Source organism: Sebastes fasciatus, chromosome 17 (genome assembly GCF_043250625.1).
Source record: "Sebastes fasciatus isolate fSebFas1 chromosome 17, fSebFas1.pri, whole genome shotgun sequence".
NCBI lineage: Eukaryota > Metazoa > Chordata > Actinopteri > Perciformes > Sebastidae > Sebastes > Sebastes fasciatus.
Genome location: NC_133811.1, coordinates 23,416,868 through 23,434,798, shown reverse-complemented (window position 1 = coordinate 23,434,798; position 17,931 = coordinate 23,416,868). Strand labels below are relative to the sequence as shown.

The 17,931-nt window shown below is 40.0% G+C and overlaps 1 protein-coding gene across 1 annotated transcript; it reads left to right on the top strand.

The window, feature by feature from the left end:
- Window positions 1-321: 321 nt before the first annotated feature.
- zdhhc3b (zDHHC palmitoyltransferase 3b) lies at window positions 322-16,606 on the top strand. Its single transcript, XM_074613168.1, has 8 exons — window positions 322-701; window positions 8,022-8,353; window positions 8,818-8,942; window positions 9,747-9,843; window positions 11,106-11,187; window positions 11,320-11,450; window positions 13,142-14,555; window positions 14,611-16,606. Exons 2-7 carry the CDS (start codon window positions 8,051-8,053, stop codon window positions 13,298-13,300), a joined length of 897 nt encoding a protein of 298 aa, XP_074469269.1. The 5' UTR covers window positions 322-701; window positions 8,022-8,050; the 3' UTR covers window positions 13,301-14,555; window positions 14,611-16,606.
- Window positions 16,607-17,931: the final 1,325 nt, after the last annotated feature.

Sequence of the window (17,931 nt, the reverse complement as noted above, 5' to 3'; positions counted from 1 at the left end):
AGTCATAGCTTCACAAGAAAAATGTTGTAATATGAGAATAAAGTCATAACTTCACAAGAAAAAAGTCTTAATATTACGAGGATAAAGTCATAACTTTACGAGAAAGAATTAAAATAACATGTAAAAATACTACTTATAATATTATGACTTTATTCTCATAATACTACGACTATTTTTCTTGTAAACCTATGACTTTATTCTCATAATATTATGACTTTTTTCTCATAATCTCAGATTTATTCCTCAAACCCCTATCTTAATCCAGCCATAGTGGTTAAGTGTTGTTAATGACATGCTGCCTGACAGACTGAGCGGAGGGCTCTAAACGCCCAGCACAGAGAGTATGGGACTTCCTGCTCGGCTCTAGAGGCGTTGAGTGTTTCTGCTGCTCGCTGAGCTTTCTGGATCTAAACAGGAGAAGCAGCTAGATAACGACCCGTTTTAAGGCTCGGTTCCAGCTGTAATTATCACACTAACAAGCTGAATTAACAACCTCGTCGAGAGTAAGAAAACAGGAACCGAGGAGCCACCGGAGCTGCTGAGAGCATCAGTCCGCCGACCAGAGAGCTTAGCTCGGATTGCTGCTAGCAGACGGACCGGTGGAGGAAACACTCAGTTTAGTGTGTTTATTAACTTCACTAAAGCTCCAAACTACACGAGGACTTCAAGAAACTTGTGTCGACAAACCTGGAGAGTGCGAGGTATGTTTTAAAAACACAATACACGTGTTATTGTTGACTTTAATGTGACTAGCTGGGTGGCAGCTATCAACTCATGGAAGTCCAGATATGCTGCTCCAAGCTGCTTTAGTTTACATCCGGGTCAGGTTAATGTTATTATCACTGTCTGGAAGCTAATTAATTGTATTTCTATGATGCTATAATAACTATACAGACCATAGATAGTTCCCCTTTTTGCTCACCCATCTTCAGGGAGGTCAGAGGTCAATTTAGTTTAGAGTCCTGCACAAGGTGTGTCTTATTTATCCTCCACTAAATCAGATCATCCAAGCTCTATAAGAGTGTATATCAAGTTACCAGGCTGCTAATTTTGTGTGTTTTGCACTATTATAGAGCTGAAATTATTAGAAACTCAAAAACTCTTTCTCAGAGGTTGTTGGAGACCAAATCTGAGTTATAAGTGAATTCATTTTGGACTTAATATCTGTTATCTAAGTTGGCATCTGTGTTGATAGTTGAATCATCACTCAGTCGATCGATAGAAAATGAATGGGCAACTAGTTTGATAATCGATTAAGATAAGATAAGATAAGATATTCCTTTATTAGTCTTGCAGTGGGGAAATGTGCAGTGTACAGCAGCAAAGGGGATAATGCAAAAAAACAAGATGCATCAGCTAACATAGTAAAACAAGAGCTAAACAAAGTGTAACAAAATATGAATGAATTAGAAGGAAGTATAAAAATAGGAGCAGTATATACAGTATTGACAATAAACAGACTATTAACGAAAATTGCACAAGTGGAAAATTATATTGCACAGTGAGAATGAAATGAAATCCCACCTGAAAATATCAGGTTATTGTCAGTTTCTCAAGCAAAAGCGCCAAACATTCACTGGTTACAGCTTCTCAAATGTGACTATTTGCTGCTTTTATTTGTCATATACTGTATGATAACCTCTAATTCTTTGAGTTCTGGACACAAGAGCAATTTGAAGAAGTCACCTTGGATATATTGATAAAGGAAATGATCATTAGTTGAAACCCCTATACTTCAAACATAATTGATTGTCAGGTGAAATGTTTTATGTCTTAGGGCTGCAACTTCCATCCATCCATCTGCAACCGCTTATCCCGTTAGGGGTCGCGGGGGGGCTGGAGCCGATCCCAGCCGACATTGGGCGAAGGCAGGGTACACCCTGGACAGGTCGCCAGTCCATCGCAGGGCTGCAACTTGAGATTGTATAATTGCATGCTTTAAAACACTGATTGATTATTGAAATAGTTGCAGATTACTTTTCTGATTCATTAACTAATAGAGTTTCAGCTCTATGAAGTTGTCCCAACATATTTTGGTGTATGTCTTCTTGTATTCACAACTAAATCAAATCATCCAAACTCAAAGTGTCCGGATTGAAGGTTCACACACAGGTTGCTAGTTTTACTTCCTGGTGTTACACCATATTCTTCCCAGTTAGGAAGTTCAGTTTAATTTACATATGCAAACATTGGTATCTTATCTTGTATTATCACATTTTGATTTTGAAAACAGCTGCATAAATTGTGCCTCTATAGCCTATAGCAGGGGCTCTCAAACTTTTTAGCGACCAAGGACCCCTTAAAGGGGAAACATGTTCATAGGACCCTCTCATAATCGTAACACAGATTAAGCATAATGCTTACTACTACTATTGGAACTATTTGTATTCTCAAACTTTTCAACCTAAATACTTCAGACCTGTTAGATAGTGATGAACAGAAACACATTTTGATTGCAATCATGTTGATACAACTTTGTTTTGCCCTGATTTGTAATTAGATGTCGCTTTAGCTTGGCCGGCTTCATGGCTTTATTCTGAAGACACATGACACATTTTGGTCTCCTGTCGCTGTCGCTCGATATAACTGTCGTCATATTTTCTCAATTTAGCTAGTTTGGGCTTAGTGTCACTTGACGATAAGGACTGACTCAAATATTTCTCCATGCTCGCCAGCTAGGTAGCTACAGCATAATGTTATAATTTATAGAAAATTATTTTGCGGACCCCCTCACAGATTGCCACGGACCCCTGGGGGTCCCCGGGCCCCACTTTGAGAATCACTGCTCTGTAGTATTAAGACACGGTCGCAAATTCTCCTAGCTATGATCGGAGAAACTGTTGTGTATTGATCTCTCTGTAGAGTACTATTAACTCCTCCCCTGTCAGTCAATATCTTGTCAATATCTATTATAATAATAATATATATATATATATAATATAATAATATAATATATTTATAATAATATAATATATATATAATATACCCTAATAAATAATATTATATATATATATATATAATATATATATAATAATATATAATTGTATATGTATATATATATATATAAATATAATTATAAATATAATTATAATTATCTGGTCTTTTTCATATAGTTAATCCTCTAATTTCACAGAATCTGGGGGGTTACACATTTCTGTACACTAAAATCAAGCTCTCAAAATGTCTTACTAAAGCTAATCTAAATGAGATTACAAGTCTTTAGTCCTCAAACCTTTGTTTTTGTAAGTTGCCAGAGGAGGTTATCAGAAAAGTGAAATCACATTAGAGTGTTAATTAACACTACAGGAGGTCAAATGGAGCTGCCTCTCATCTCTACATCACATCTCTCTTCATGCCTCTCATCCTGCCCATCCACATTAGTTGCCACCATCAGTGCTGTCAGTTACTTTGAAATGCATTTTAGCAGCAGGGTATCAAACACCCATAAATCATTAATTGAATGTCAGCGAGTTACAGTATAAATCTGTCCTTTTCAAGTACTGTAATCTTGCATTACTGCACACAGAGGCATCGTGGTGGTGGCACTTCAGTGCAGAAACCATTGACTGTTGTTTCTCTGGGTTGACACACTGAGACGAGGGAGCTGTTCTGTAAAGTGTTTCTGTTACAATCAAGTCATTCAGTTGTTTTCATTGTTAAAAAAGCGCAGCTATTCACTGAGAGAAATCTATAGACTCATTCTCCACTCTACAACAAAAGAAACCATTGACTTAGTTGATGTTAATGAACTCTGGTTTTGCAGTTAGTTTCACTCCAGGTCTTTCATGACTTTAGAAGTCCTATCTCGTCCAGTCATCTGCATTTTCAGTAAACACAGCTTTAGGGCCATCTAAACGTCTTTGTTTCTAATAGAGTGAAACGTTAAAGCAGTGCACATAACAATTACATTACAAGCTGCTATCAAGCGTCCCGTGTCCCCCTCACTGGAACACGTTTTTCTTGAAATGGGCGACTCCCACCAGCTGACTCAGATATCTAGTGGTAAACAGTCACACGAATCACAACAGTCAGCTTAACTGATTAAACAAAACCTGTTTAACAAGGATTCTTCCCAGATCTTGACATGACTTATAAACAAATAAAGACCTTTATATATTTCCTGTGCTAACAAGTTTGTCAAGGTGGAGCTGTACTGTTTTAGGTAGTTTTATACTTTAATAAAGCATCATATTTTGTAAAATCCTCCCTTTTTAATATAAGATCTTAATCTGCATAGTGTCTACAAACCATGCTGTTGCTGTCATACATTTAAAGGAAGGCAAGTTTATTTGCAGAGCACATTTCCTACACAAAGGCAACTTAAAGTGCTTTTAAAACATTTAAAAGGAAGTACAGCAACATTGAAATGAAAATTTAAACACTAGAAAGCATTGTAAAATCATTAAAAGGATAAATAAATATTAGATAAGGAACGATGTTCAGTTTTCAGTTCAGTTACATGCAGTGGAGAGCATAAACCTGGGTTTACTGGCGGTCAAAGTCAGGGCGTTGGCACAGTGCAAACAGATGACGTGAGAGGTCAAGAGGGTTCAACTTGTGATTTCTATGTTGTAGCGGGCTCAGTTTTAAAACGAGTGAAAATACTGATATCATATGAAACTAGAAAACCTAAAGATCCATTGGTATCAACCATGCCATACTAGCGAAGGAGGCTAAATAACACATAATCACATGCAGTTTGGGGCAAGTCATAGTCAAGTCAGCCCACTGACACACTGACAGCTGTTGTTGCCTGTTGGGCTGCAGTTTGCCATGTTATGATTGTAGCATATTTTTATGCTAAATGCAGTACCTGTGAGGGTTTCTGGACAATATTTGTCATTGTTTTGTGTTGATAATTGATTTCCAGTAATAAATATATACATACATTTGCATAAAGCAGCATATTTGCCCACTCTCATGTTGATAAGAGTATTAAATACTTGACAAATCTCCCTTTAAGGTACATTTTGAACAGATACAATTTTTTATTAATTTGCTATTAACTATGGACAATCATGCGAATGATCGCGATTAAATATTTTGATCGATTGACAGCCCTAATTTATAGACAAACACCAGTAATTTAAACTCTTTTCAATGACACACTGGAAGCCAGTACAGAGATCTGACAACTGATGTAATGTGTTCAGCTTTCTTTTATCTCTGTTAGCGGCATTATGAATCATCTGAAGTTGCATTTAAGTTTGCTGTAGTGAAGCATAAAATGGAAATACAAAAGTACAAGCACCTCAAAATTGTGCCAAAGACCAGTATGTGTGCAAATATACTTAGTTTTACTGTTTACTACCACTGGAGTCGAGACAGATGGTTCAGTAATCCCAGACTTCAAGTGAAAGTGATACACGCAGACACACCAGGCCTCCAACATGACCTCCCGCTGTGTCTGACTCCTGCTGTGTGATGACAGGCGTGGTGAAAAGGGTCAACAGGCGACGCAGCAGTGTTTGCTGACGCCCATACTGTATTTTTTAAATAGTCATTCTAACCAGGAAGCACATTTTTTATCAAGACAATGAGTTTCCCGTTTCCTAATTGTTTTCAGAGTTGACTTGCTGGAGTTGTTGCACTTGTACAATTCAGGTTGTTGAGAACTAAACTGTAGACATCAATGAACTATTTGCTTTACCTAAATGATTTTAGGCTGGGACTACTATCTGAATTTGGCCAATTCAAGTGATCTGGTCTTGTGTTGTAATAGGCTGTGAGATGTTTGAGTTAAATCCTGAGATGACGTTGATTCATTTCCTCCCAAACGTGCCATAGGAACGCCATATCGTCTTCGTTCTGATTAAATTCCTGTCCTCTGGGAGGGGAAGCATGCTTAACTGCTATTGCTCAGTTAAGCCTAATGGATATGTTAGATCCTCAGGAACAACCAGTTTGATTGTACTCACTATTAGCTCAGGTTTTTAGTGAGGAGACGGGCGCTGAGATCCAGACATCCTCCGGGAATTGGCTGTTTTATTCCAGTCTATGTTATCTGCATATAATAGTGTGGTCTATTTTTGGTTTTCTGACATTTGATCCCCTTTGAAGTCACATCATCTTTGTCTGCACACACCGCAGACCTGCTCAATTGCCTATTCATAAGGCTCGGGCACACACACTCAGGTCTCAGTGCAGCTCGACTGTGGAGGCTGTTTAGTTGAAGCATTGTTTTGTTTCACTTTTAAAGCCAAGTGGTGAATTGCAGTTTCCAAATCCAACAACAGCCTCTTCTCTTTCGCCGCACGAGGAATCTGGGTGGATTGTTTGGCCTGTTGGGATTAGGCCAGTAACGGTTTGTTCCTCCTTCAGTTAATGCTTCCCACTGTGTATTGTCCTCAACCTCATTTGCTGATTCACTCTGTGGACTTATTAGCCCCTGTCTTTGTTTATATATTCCTCGAGGATGCAGAGCACTTATTAGATGGTTCACACAGACTCTTAATTGTTGTGGTGCAGCACTCTTACACTGTGATATTGCTGTAATTGAGACAGGACACTAATATAGAGCTGAGATGATGAGTCAATTAGTCGACTGACAGTAAAATACCCTAATCGGCATTTATTTTTATATTTTATTATGACTAATCAATCGGCATTTTTAAGTAAAAAATACCAAACATGTTATCGTTCCAATTTCTACACATTGGGCAACCTCCGGGTCTGAAAAGTGAAGCCAATGCTGAAGTGCCTTAAACTTGCATTCTTTCTAACAGCCAGCAGGGGGCGACTCCTCTGGTTGCAAGAAGAAGACAGATTGTATAGAAGTCTATGAGAAAATGAGTCTACTTCTCACTTGATTTATTACCTCAGTAAACATTGTAAACATGAGTTTATGGTCTCAATCACTAGTTTCAAGTCTTCTTCAATACAGCATGATGTTCATTTAGTAAATTATGGTCCCATTTAGAGTCAAATAGACCATAAAGCAGGGGATGCTTTAGGGCGTAGCTACCTTGTGATTGACAGGTTGCTGCCAACGCGTTGTCCGGTCTGGGAGTTGTCTGTGTGTTCGTCTTATAACTTTAACCCTTTCACAGTGTGTTTGCAGTTCATGCAGTTTAATTAGAACCTATTTGGTCTCCTAAAAATGTCTTATTCAGTGTACAGTTGTACTTCGCTCGCTCCAACCTCTCGTATCACTTCTGGTTGCACAAAACCAAGATGGTGACGACCAAAATGCGGAATTCCGAGGCTTCAAAACGTAGTCCACAAACCAATGGGTAAACATCACTGCATCATTTTAAATCTATAATTTTGAGGTTTTGAAAAAAAAATGTTGTGTGTATTTTTCACTATTTTCTTACAGACCAATCGATTAATCGAGAAAATAATCAGAAGAATAAGTGATAATGAATCACCTTTATTGACCAAGTATGTGTGTACACATACAAGGAATTTGACTCTGGATTTTTGCATTTGCTCACATAATACACAGAAATAGACATAACAGCAAGGACAACAAAGCTGGACAAATAACGTTAAAGAATAGACAGAACTATTATGTACACATGTATGTGAATAATAGGTGAATATAAATATATATAAAAAGCACCAATGTTCTGTAAGTTGTAAACAGTACAAATAGTGCAAATAAATAAATAATAAATGGATATACATGGACTGGATGATTATGTACAGTGTATACATGTCTATGTACTATATTGCGTGTAGGATTTATATTGCCAGTGACATATTATATGTACATGTCAAATAAATGTGGTGCGTTAAGAACAGAAATCTATAACGGCAGCAGAGGATGCCTTTGTGTTAGGGGGGTATTGACAATGTATGATTGATTTCACTTCATCAGAGTGACAGCCTGCGGGGAAGAGTCTGTTCTTGTGTCTGGTTGTTTTGCTGTGCAAAAATAATTGCCAGTTGCAGCCTTACACTGATACCTTCCCTCGTCCAAATCCCTCACCTCATTCTCTAATTCCCTTCTTTCATTTTCCTCCCAACTATCTGCTCCCCTTCTTCCTCTCCATCTGTCCCCTCATCGCTCCTCGCAGCATGCGGTCGGAGCCACGGGCGTTGTAGGATGAAGAGCCCGGCGCACCGCACCAGGGACATCGAGAGGCAAGCTGGCTACCTGAGGCCCGAGCACTGCGCCCCTCCACCGCCCCGCAACGGCTCCGACACCATGTGGTTCATCCGCGACGGCTGCGGCATCGTGTGCGGCGTCATCACCTGGTTCCTGGTCTTCTACGCCGAGTTCGTGGTGGTGTTCGTCATGCTGCTGCCCGCCAAGAACGTGATCTACAGCCTCTTCAACGGGGTGATCTTCAACGGCCTCGCCTTCCTCGCCCTCGCCTCTCATGCCAAGGCGATGTGTACAGACCCGGTCAGTCATTAGCAGATTGGGTGTCAGTTGCTTAGTAAACCACTTCATAGGAAAAAACTGAATCATACAGATGCTGTAATGCATCTTCGTATGTCTAAATACTGTAATAACACAACACACATCACAACAAAAGGGTTGTTTTGGGTTAAGTTTCTCTTGATCTGATGAGAGGGCCGCATCGTAAAGGACGATGTCGTATCCTGTACAGATTGTAAAGCCTCCTGAGGTAAATTTATGATTCGTGATATTGAGCTGTACAAATAAAAATTGACTTGACTTGGCTTGATACTGAAGGTAATACACTGACTATGGATAAGTACCTCATACAACCCCACTTCAAAACAAACTACCCCTCTAAGGAGCTCCTGCTGCTAAATTAATGACAAGGAAACACTATAAAAATACAATTGAATTCCTTGTCAACGCTTTTTTCTCCCTTCTCTCTCTCTCTCTCTCTCTCTTAGGGAGCCGTGCCTAAAGGGAACGCTACCAAAGAATTCATCGAAAGCCTGCAGCTCAAACCAGGACAGGTGGTGTACAAGTGTCCCAAGTGCTGCAGCATCAAGCCAGACAGAGCTCACCACTGCAGGTACAACACAGATTGTAGAGGAAGATTACAAACTCTGCAACTTTTCAGATGTGGGTCCGGGCGATTAGAGAGTTCTGCTGAAGTTTGCACCATACAGAGAGGAAAGTCCTGATGGCATCTCTCTTCACTGGATACTCCTCTCCTGGTCTGTTTGTTCCTGCTCCGGTGCTTCTCCTGCCTCCCCTGTGTGTGTTTTATTTAGAGTAGCTGTGAAGCGTTTCCCTGCAGACTTTGCAGGTGTATGATGAGGAGTTCCCCCTGTGGCTGCTCAGTGGTTGCCCTGGGATCTCGAGGCATGAAAAGCACAAATAATTGAATTGTACAGCCAGTGAGTCATTCTGTCTCCGAGGGAAAAATGGGTGTCAGTTTGAATGAAATAGATGATTTTTTTTTCATGAGTCATTCTCGTGGGTGGTTGGGGAGATACACGGCGATGATACACGGCGATGATACACTTGTCTCTAATGACCCGTTAGAATAATATATTACACACAAGAGCTTTTTAAATATAGATTTCGCTCAGAAAACGTGTAAACAAAGCACACTGCTAGCTCGAGTATGACTTTCTGCTTTGTCAGATGACAAATTATGTGAGTAACACACACAGACATTGTCCAGCCACCATGATTGAGAGCAGTCTGTTCTAGTCTCTCACATCAGTCGGTGTCAACACGCTGCTGAATGTGGACTGATTTTGTGTGTCAATAGGTCTTTTGCCTCAAAAGGTCATAGTTTGCCTGCAGTATTTATTTTTTTCCATTTCATCATCTTTATCTTTACGTTTCTGTATCTGTGTGTCCACAGTGTGTGTAAACGCTGCATCAAGAAGATGGACCACCACTGTCCCTGGGTGAACAACTGCGTCGGAGAGAGCAACCAGAAATTCTTTGTGCTCTTCACAGTGAGTTTTTAAACACCGGAGCCCAGATGTTAATGCGCAAAATGCTATGTTGCCATCATATATACAGTATATTTTACATGTATATTGAAGCTCTGTTATTGTTCACATAGTTTTTTATAATAAGCCAGTACAAGAGAACACAGAACATGAACCCACAAGGACACAAAATAGGAATCAAAAGAGAGCTAAATAAATGAGTAGATTTGCTTTTAGAATAGTATAACCAGGGGGTCTCCAACCTTTTTTCATCTTGACAGCTGATTTGACAAAATGAAATTGGCTGAGAGCTACTATATCACCGAGTTGTACATATGCCAATAGCAGACATAATTTCTGTCTTACTTTTATGGTCCTTTAATAACATGTAACAATCCTGCCATAAGCAAAAGGCTTTTTGTGTTTCGTTAGGACGTGCGCCACTAAACGACGCCTCTGTTTCTGCGTTGGCCTTCTTCGTCAGTGTGGTAAACAGAGACTGTTGTCTTTTAAGCGTTGTTATCAGCTCCTTTACCTTCTCTGTTTGTAGACGGCTACCGGCCTGAGAGATTGGATAGAAATTTAAACAGGTTTACAAAGTGACTTTGTGTTATCAGATTTATGTACTTATTCTTTGAACCACTCAGAAACGGGTAGCGAGCTACTTGCTGGGAGCCCCTGGTATAACCTCTATAACACCTCCTTTTCAAATGGGTTATCATAATAGAAAATGAATGTCTGCATTTATGTCAACGGGCTCATCCCATACCTCACATCTGTACCTGCGTCTTACACTATATATATTCACTGTATAAATCTTAAAGGGATAGTTTGGGTGTTTTGAAGTGGGGTTGTATGAGGTGCTTATCCATAGTCAGTGTATTACCTACAGCCCTCAGTTTGGAGAAACAGACAGGAGTTACAGCACGGAAGCAAAGCAATGTACTGCTGTGGATGGGGCCGGCAGCAAAACCTATTTTAGACACCCAAAAGAACCTTTTAAGAATCATTTTACGTTGCTTTGCCCCCGTGTAGTAACTCTTGTCTGCTTTTCCAAACTGGGGGTCATGCCGACCTTCATCTACGTTAGGTAATACACCGTCTATGGATAAGTAGCTCATACAACCCCACTTAAAAACACCCAAACTATCCCTTTAACAGAAATTGAATTTTAGTCAAATTAAGACATAAGAGTCCTCATTTGGTTTTTGAATTTTGTTGTGATATGAGTTTATTTATAGAATATTGTCTTAACACTAAATCTATGCTTTGTTTCCCCCCCCTAGATGTACATTGCACTAATATCCTTCCATTCGCTAATCTTGGTGGCCTTCCATTTTGTTTTCTGCTTTGAAGATGACTGGACAAGTAAGTAATATACAGTACTGATTATCTGATTATACTCCAGAGAGCTGATTATACCAAAGAGACTAGTTGTGCTTTCACACAAACTTCTTCTTTTTAACATGAGAAATCTCTCTCTGCTCTCTCCCCCTCCAGAGTGCAGTAACTTCTCTCCACCAGCAACTGTCATCCTCCTCATCCTCCTCTGCTTCGAGGCTCTCCTCTTTCTGATCTTCACCGCAGTCATGTTTGGGACCCAGGTCCACTCCATCTGCAGCGACGAGACGGTGAGTGAAAACGGCGGTAATGTCACATATCTGTGGTATGAATTTCAGCTGCACCAGTGTCTGCGGTGCGACGGCTGGGTTCAGGCAAGCAGCAAGTTATCCAGGCGCACATGTAGGTCTTTCTATAGACTATATTAGGGATTTCCAAAGACTGGGTCGGGACCCACAGGTGGGTCGCAGGAGATTTTATCAGGCTCGTCAAATGAATTTGCATAATTTCTTCCATAGTCTTTTATTTAAGATTTCAATCTGCAGTTCATCTTTGAGCCACATGAGGGAGCCTGACTGTTCGTATTGTTCTGATAATTGTAGCCTACTGATAACACTGAATCTAATATAAAAGGCTAGCGTACATTCTGTTTGTTTTACTGATGAGAGGAAAAAACAAGAGCCTATTGACTCTGCCTTAATGCATTTATTTGGTCTCATTTATATAGTATTTTGTATATATTAAGTATTTTATATGACTTCAATAACACATTTTAAAACAATTTATCAAACATATTGCATATCGTACTGAATATATATAATATATAATATAATGTGATGCAGAAATGGGAGTAAAATTTTCAGGAACATTCATTTACGCACAAATTTGCTCTTCTCACCATTTATAGTTAAGGATCTATTGTGAATTGGGTTGCAAGCGTTTGTCATTTTTAAAAAGTGGGTCTCCAGAATTGTTTTTTGGGAAACACTGGTCTATATAGCGGTCCTGACTTCCTAAAATATGTCCTCAATTCATTCTGGTCGGTTGTTCACTAAATCAGAGCCCAGATGAAAGCAGGAGCAGGTGATTCACTTACTGTATGGCCTCCACGTAGGTTGAGATTAGTGCATTTTCTCATAACGTATCCGCTCAAACCACCCACGACGATGACTCACCGTGTTATAATAATCACTATAAAGATCATCTATTCTGGTCCATTCCAGTCTAATGGGGCGACTGCAGTTCTCTGCCCGGTTAGTGCATCTTATGACTGCATCATGCTTCATCTGTGTGTGTACTATGCTTTGACATCAGGGAATGCTGAGAGTGAGTCACCCAAATCCTGATTAAGACCTCTGAGATTAAAATGAAAGAATATAAAACATGCTAAATTTTTTTTTTTTTTTATCCCTTTCGCTGGTTATTTTCTGCTACATTTAAATACACAGCTATATGTTCAGCTGAATCAGTCACAGGGTTATTATAGTAAACTGAAACTAAAAGGAAAATAAGCAGTGCAAAATGATAAATTGAGACTAAACTAAAACCTACTAAAACTAAAATGAAATTAAAAATTCAAAACTATTAACCAGGGCTGTCAAAGTTAACGCAATAATAACGCATTTACGCAAATTCGTTTTTAACGCCACTAATTTCTTTAACGCATTAATGCAATCAATCTTTTGGGGGTTATAGCGGGCTCAGTTTTAAAGCTAGAGTGAAGATACTGGCATCGTATGAAACTAAAAAACCTAAAGAATCCATTGGTATGCTGCCATTGCGCTAAATTTCAGCGAGGACAAATTGTCTTGGACATTTTCAAAGGGGTCCCTTGACCTCTGACCTGAAGATATGTGAATGAAAAAGGGTTCTATGGGTACCCACGAGTCTCCCCTTTACAGACATGCTAAAACTAAATGTATAAAAACAAAACATTTCATGAAAAACTGAAACTCATATTTGTTACATCTTTTACCTGCAGGGTATCGAGCAGCTTAAGAAGGAGGAGAGACGATGGGCCAAAAGGTCCAAATGGATGAACATGAAGGTGGTGTTTGGTCACCCGTTCTCTATAGCCTGGATGAGCCCCTTCGCAAATCCCGACCACGGCAAGGCAGACTTGTATCAGTACATTGTGTGAAAGCTGGACGCCAGAGCTGAGCTCCGCTGCTGTGGACTTCCCGGTCCGCCCTCCTATTGGCTGGACCTCAACGAGCATGAACTCCTTCTTAACCACTTCTACGTTTTCTTTTGGATATTATCGATATTTCAGGGTGTTCCGTTGTAAGCTACGTCGTTAAAATGTTTTTATTTTTAAAAAAACCTTCACCTTCTTTATATTTTATTGTTTCCCTCTTGGTGCTGACTGAGATTACCGAGGAGTTGCTGTATAGAAACACAAGAAAGAAAACATCTCAAACTAAGCTGCGAACACTTGACATGAGGCACTTAAACACGAGTCGGTGAAACGACGCCAAGAGTTCTTCCTGCAGTACGTCTGATCATTTCCTGCTTCCAAGACTAAACAATGTGAACTCGAAACTGAAGTCCAGAACGTTTTCACGCTCCGGGTGCCAAAATGGACTCCTGGTTTTGTCTTTCTGTAAACATGGTTGTGATTCTGTCACCTCTTCATTTGCTGTATTCCCGTCGTTGCAATAGTCTTTTACTGAGTGCTGCGGAGGATTTTGCCTTAGAACAGTGCATTAGTGAACGCTGGCATCTGCTATTTTTAAAAGACATTTCTATTATTTTGCCTTAATGTGATAGTCAGGGTGAGACAGGATCGCATCGGTGTGTTGTGTCTTTCTTTAATGCCAGACAGGTGGATTAGTTCAGGTCAACTAAAACTACATTTTTATCAAATTTCTTTAGATTTTCAGTCTGCACTAAACCCCACCGATCTGGCACGCCAAGAAAGTTGAAACGGATCATGTGTAAAAACAGTTTAAGTATGTTTTTTAATCTTTGTTGTTTAGACTGGTGATTAGCCAGGTTCCTGAAGGACATTTTAAAAGGCTGTAGGACCGAGAGCCGCCTCAGTTAAAGTTATAATCCTTTAGATTTCAGCCCTGGTTGATTTGGCAACACCCGTGGTTAACAGTGATGACAGCAAGTGCGATTTTAGTACGACAGCAAACACTTGTTGAGCAGCTACTCCGTCAGAAATACAACAGAAGAGCAACCGGTGAATTTGTTAACAGCGCTGCCAAACAAACTCTCAGTCATAAGCAGGTGATCTGATTTCATGCTTGGGACTCGGGCGCATCAAGATAAACAGTTTATGGTGCTAATTCTTCAGTCGAGTGGCATTAAACCATTGAAGAAGGGGGCACAACGAGATGAGCCGGTTAAAACATGATGGAAATATGGCATTTATGTTAGTTTCATGCACAGTGTATATACAGTATAGATGGACAACGTGTCCCCACTTCCTCCCATTGTCAGAAGTGAAGCCAAAATATCCTGGATACAGGAGCTGCCATCTTGAGATTTTGACGTCATTTGGAGTCGGCGCAGTAGTGATCAGGAGGTGGAGATGCAGTATCGAGATGTTTTGGCTTCACATAAAGCTGGGGGACACACCAAGCCGACATCAAAGAACTAGCGGCGACAAAGGACGCCCGTTGAGTCTTCTCACGTCGCCTTTGTCTCGGCCAGAAAGTTGCACTCGAACACAACGCAAAGACTACAGCCGGCGGCCAACTACTACGTCCGTTCGGCGCCTGCGTGAGAGGAAATATCTCTCCACAACAGCAGGTCGCGGTTGTCTGTATTCGTCATTCAAAAAGGGAAACCGGAAGACCGAGGACTGCGGATATACAAGACGTTGTTATGATACGTACATGCAACAAAGCAGCGTCTGCCGACCATTTTCATTTACTCGTTGGCTTGCTTTCCTCACATCCGTTTCTCTTCTCGTGCACCGATTCATTTAAGCTGAACAGCCAATCAGTGATTTTTCACACCGACATGCACCACCGACGATTCAGCATGCTGAAAAAAAACTTTGGCACGGGCAGACTGGTGCGGGACACACTGAAAAAACTAGGCCGACGGACGCTCACCGACGGACCCAAACGGTCTGACGGCCGTTGTTGTGTCAGGGCCTTTAGGGGAGCTGTCATGTCGTCCATCTTTATATACAGTCTCTGGTTTCATGTCATGTAATTTGAGGAATGTTACAGCCTCCTCATCGCTCCGTACAGATCTGATGTTTTCATCTGCTGCAATTCCACATCTCTGACATTTAATCTGATTTATTCTCCGAGTCTTATCGATAAATTTAACTTTACGATCTGTTTTTGTCCGTCATGCGTATGAACGCAATTTGAGAGTGCCGCGAGAATGGCGGACTCCGCCACTAACAAAGAAAACCACTGTAAAGAGAGGTAATGACTGAATTATTTACATAGAATGGCTACTTACTGAAAAAGTGCGGACCATAAATGGTATCAAAAATGGGATTTGAAATCATGGAAATCTTAAGGATTATAACTTGTGACACTTGGCAGGTGAACAAAGTCTTGTTTCGTGTCAAAGAGGCAGCACGGTTTGTAATATCAATCGGTTTGATCATCCAGCAGTGTCCTTCTTTTGACTATTTGTCAGCTGTCTGTGTAGTGAATCCAGCCGACCTCTTTGCTTTATAACCGTTTTAATCACAGTCACCAGCTCGGATAGGAAGTCGGGGAATAAAAGCAATACACATTGCTCTCTGAATGCACTGACCCCTAAGTGTAATTCACTCGCTCTCAATTGATGGAATTTGCTTGTGGATAATCCAGTTTGTCTCATATTGTAGTCGTGAGCGTGACTAGAGGGGAAAAAGCCTTACAGGATAAAATGTTGATTAAAATTTAGGCCAGTGGGAAATGTTCACCGAGGCCTGAAAGGCCACGTTAGAAATGCACGTTCTAATCGTCGCCTCTGCGGACAGCACTGGACCGAGGAGATTATTTCACCTTTAGTGATGAGGTTTTGGTGCAGAGAGGAAGTAGGCCACTTCAAAGCATTTAACACTAAAAATGCCTTTGTTCAAATGTGTTCGAAAGCCTTACTGTATTTATAAAACCTGCTTTTTGAGGGCGATGAAAGGACATATATGCTGCCAAATTGAATGCTCATTGAAGAGAGGCATCGCAGTAACCATTTCAAGAGTAGAGCATTATCATGAGTGAAGTTTTCTTAGGCTTTTAAAAATCACTGAAGTTTTTAAAAAATGTCAAAACGTCATCGTATGGAGATGCAACGGTTGCTATCCAGTTTACACATACAGTACACCAGCTTTCTTCTTTCTTTCTTGAATTGTTCGATATGTTGTTTGTGGTCAGGTATGAATACCATTTGTAGTACTTACCGTGGACCACATGACGTCACCTTTTTCTTTTAACCGTGGTATTTGTTTAAAGGGGAATGAAATAAAACAGTATGTATGTGACACAATTTTCTTTAAGTTTTATGGATATTTTGTTGTTCAGCTTTCTTTATATTTTGGCGGGTAAGGTTTTACTCTGTGAGAAATGTGGACCCTCTATTTTACATTCAGGTACATATTTGATATTAAAGTGTATTTGATAAAAAAATTGTATTTAAAGGAACAGTGTGTAACATTTCGGGGATCTATCAGCAGAAATGGAAAATAATATTCATTACTGTGTTTCATTAGTCTATAATCACCTGAATCTAAGAGTTGTTGTGTTTTCGTTAGCTTAGAATGAGCCCTACATATCTACATACGGAGCGGGTCCTCTTCACGGAGTCCGCCATGTTTCTACAGAAGCCCAGAACAGACAAACCAGACATTGGCTCCAGCCTTTCGCGTTTTTACATTACCTGAAGACCACCGTAGTTCCCCGATATGGTTGTGAAACTGTGCTAACGTGAGCCACAGAGTGCAAAATCGTGGTACCGCCACCGTGGTGTCTGACTTCCTTTGCTCCTACAGTACAGTTATTATGGTGAGGATGGCCTCTGAGCGAGGCAAACGGTGTTACCACAATTTTGCACTCTGCGGCTCATGTTACTGCAGTCTTGTAAAGGGAGGAGTGAGCGGAGGGGTACTCAGTTGGTTGCAATCTGCAACCACACCACTAGATGCTGCCAAATCCTACACACTGTCCCTTCAATATACTCTGACAAAAAAAATTCCAAAGTTACCATTTAATTAAATGACAGAAATATATATAATAAACTATTTTACAGTATATTTAATATTTTTGCTGTATATACTCTGTGTAATTTTGCGGCCCATTGTTAGAAAACATCTCTAAAATGTGGAAAAATCAAAATTTTACTAAAAAAATAATAAGAAAAACACATGAATACCATTGAATTTCTTAGATTGCTTTCTTTTTAATTAATAATACATATTTCTTGAGATAAAACAGGAAAAAAATATTTAAATTCACAATTTATTCTGGCAGATGAGGTCTTCCTTTGTGAGGAAATTTTAAAATTGTATTTTTAATTCAGGAATGGAAAGGGGAAAAGGGGCATATCTGCTACTATAGTGTAAAAAAAACAACTTAAAATGAACACATTCTGTCCTCATTGCAGAAGCACGCTCTTATCTGCCATGTAACTGGAGTGCAAGGCATCTGAAAGGGCTTTAAATTAATGTATGTTCCGTCTTCCATTCTCACAAGAGGTGTTTAAAGGAGGGGAACTGGCCTAACGGAGCATCACTGTGTAAGTAGATGTACACTAGCTCAAGGCTAACATTACATCCAGCCCCATTAACTACACTGAGAACACTCTTTATTAGACCTT

Excerpts from the sequence above, each read along its gene's own strand:
- zdhhc3b (XM_074613168.1), top strand. The coding sequence starts at position 8,051 with ATGAAGAGCCCGGCGCACCGCACCAGGGACATCGAGAGGCAAGCTGGC. Across the intron at positions 8,943-9,746 it reads GACAGAGCTCACCACTGCAG|TGTGTGTAAACGCTGCATCA; the intron begins GTACAACACAGA and ends GTGTGTCCACAG. Across the intron at positions 9,844-11,105 it reads AATTCTTTGTGCTCTTCACA|ATGTACATTGCACTAATATC; the intron begins GTGAGTTTTTAA and ends TCCCCCCCCTAG.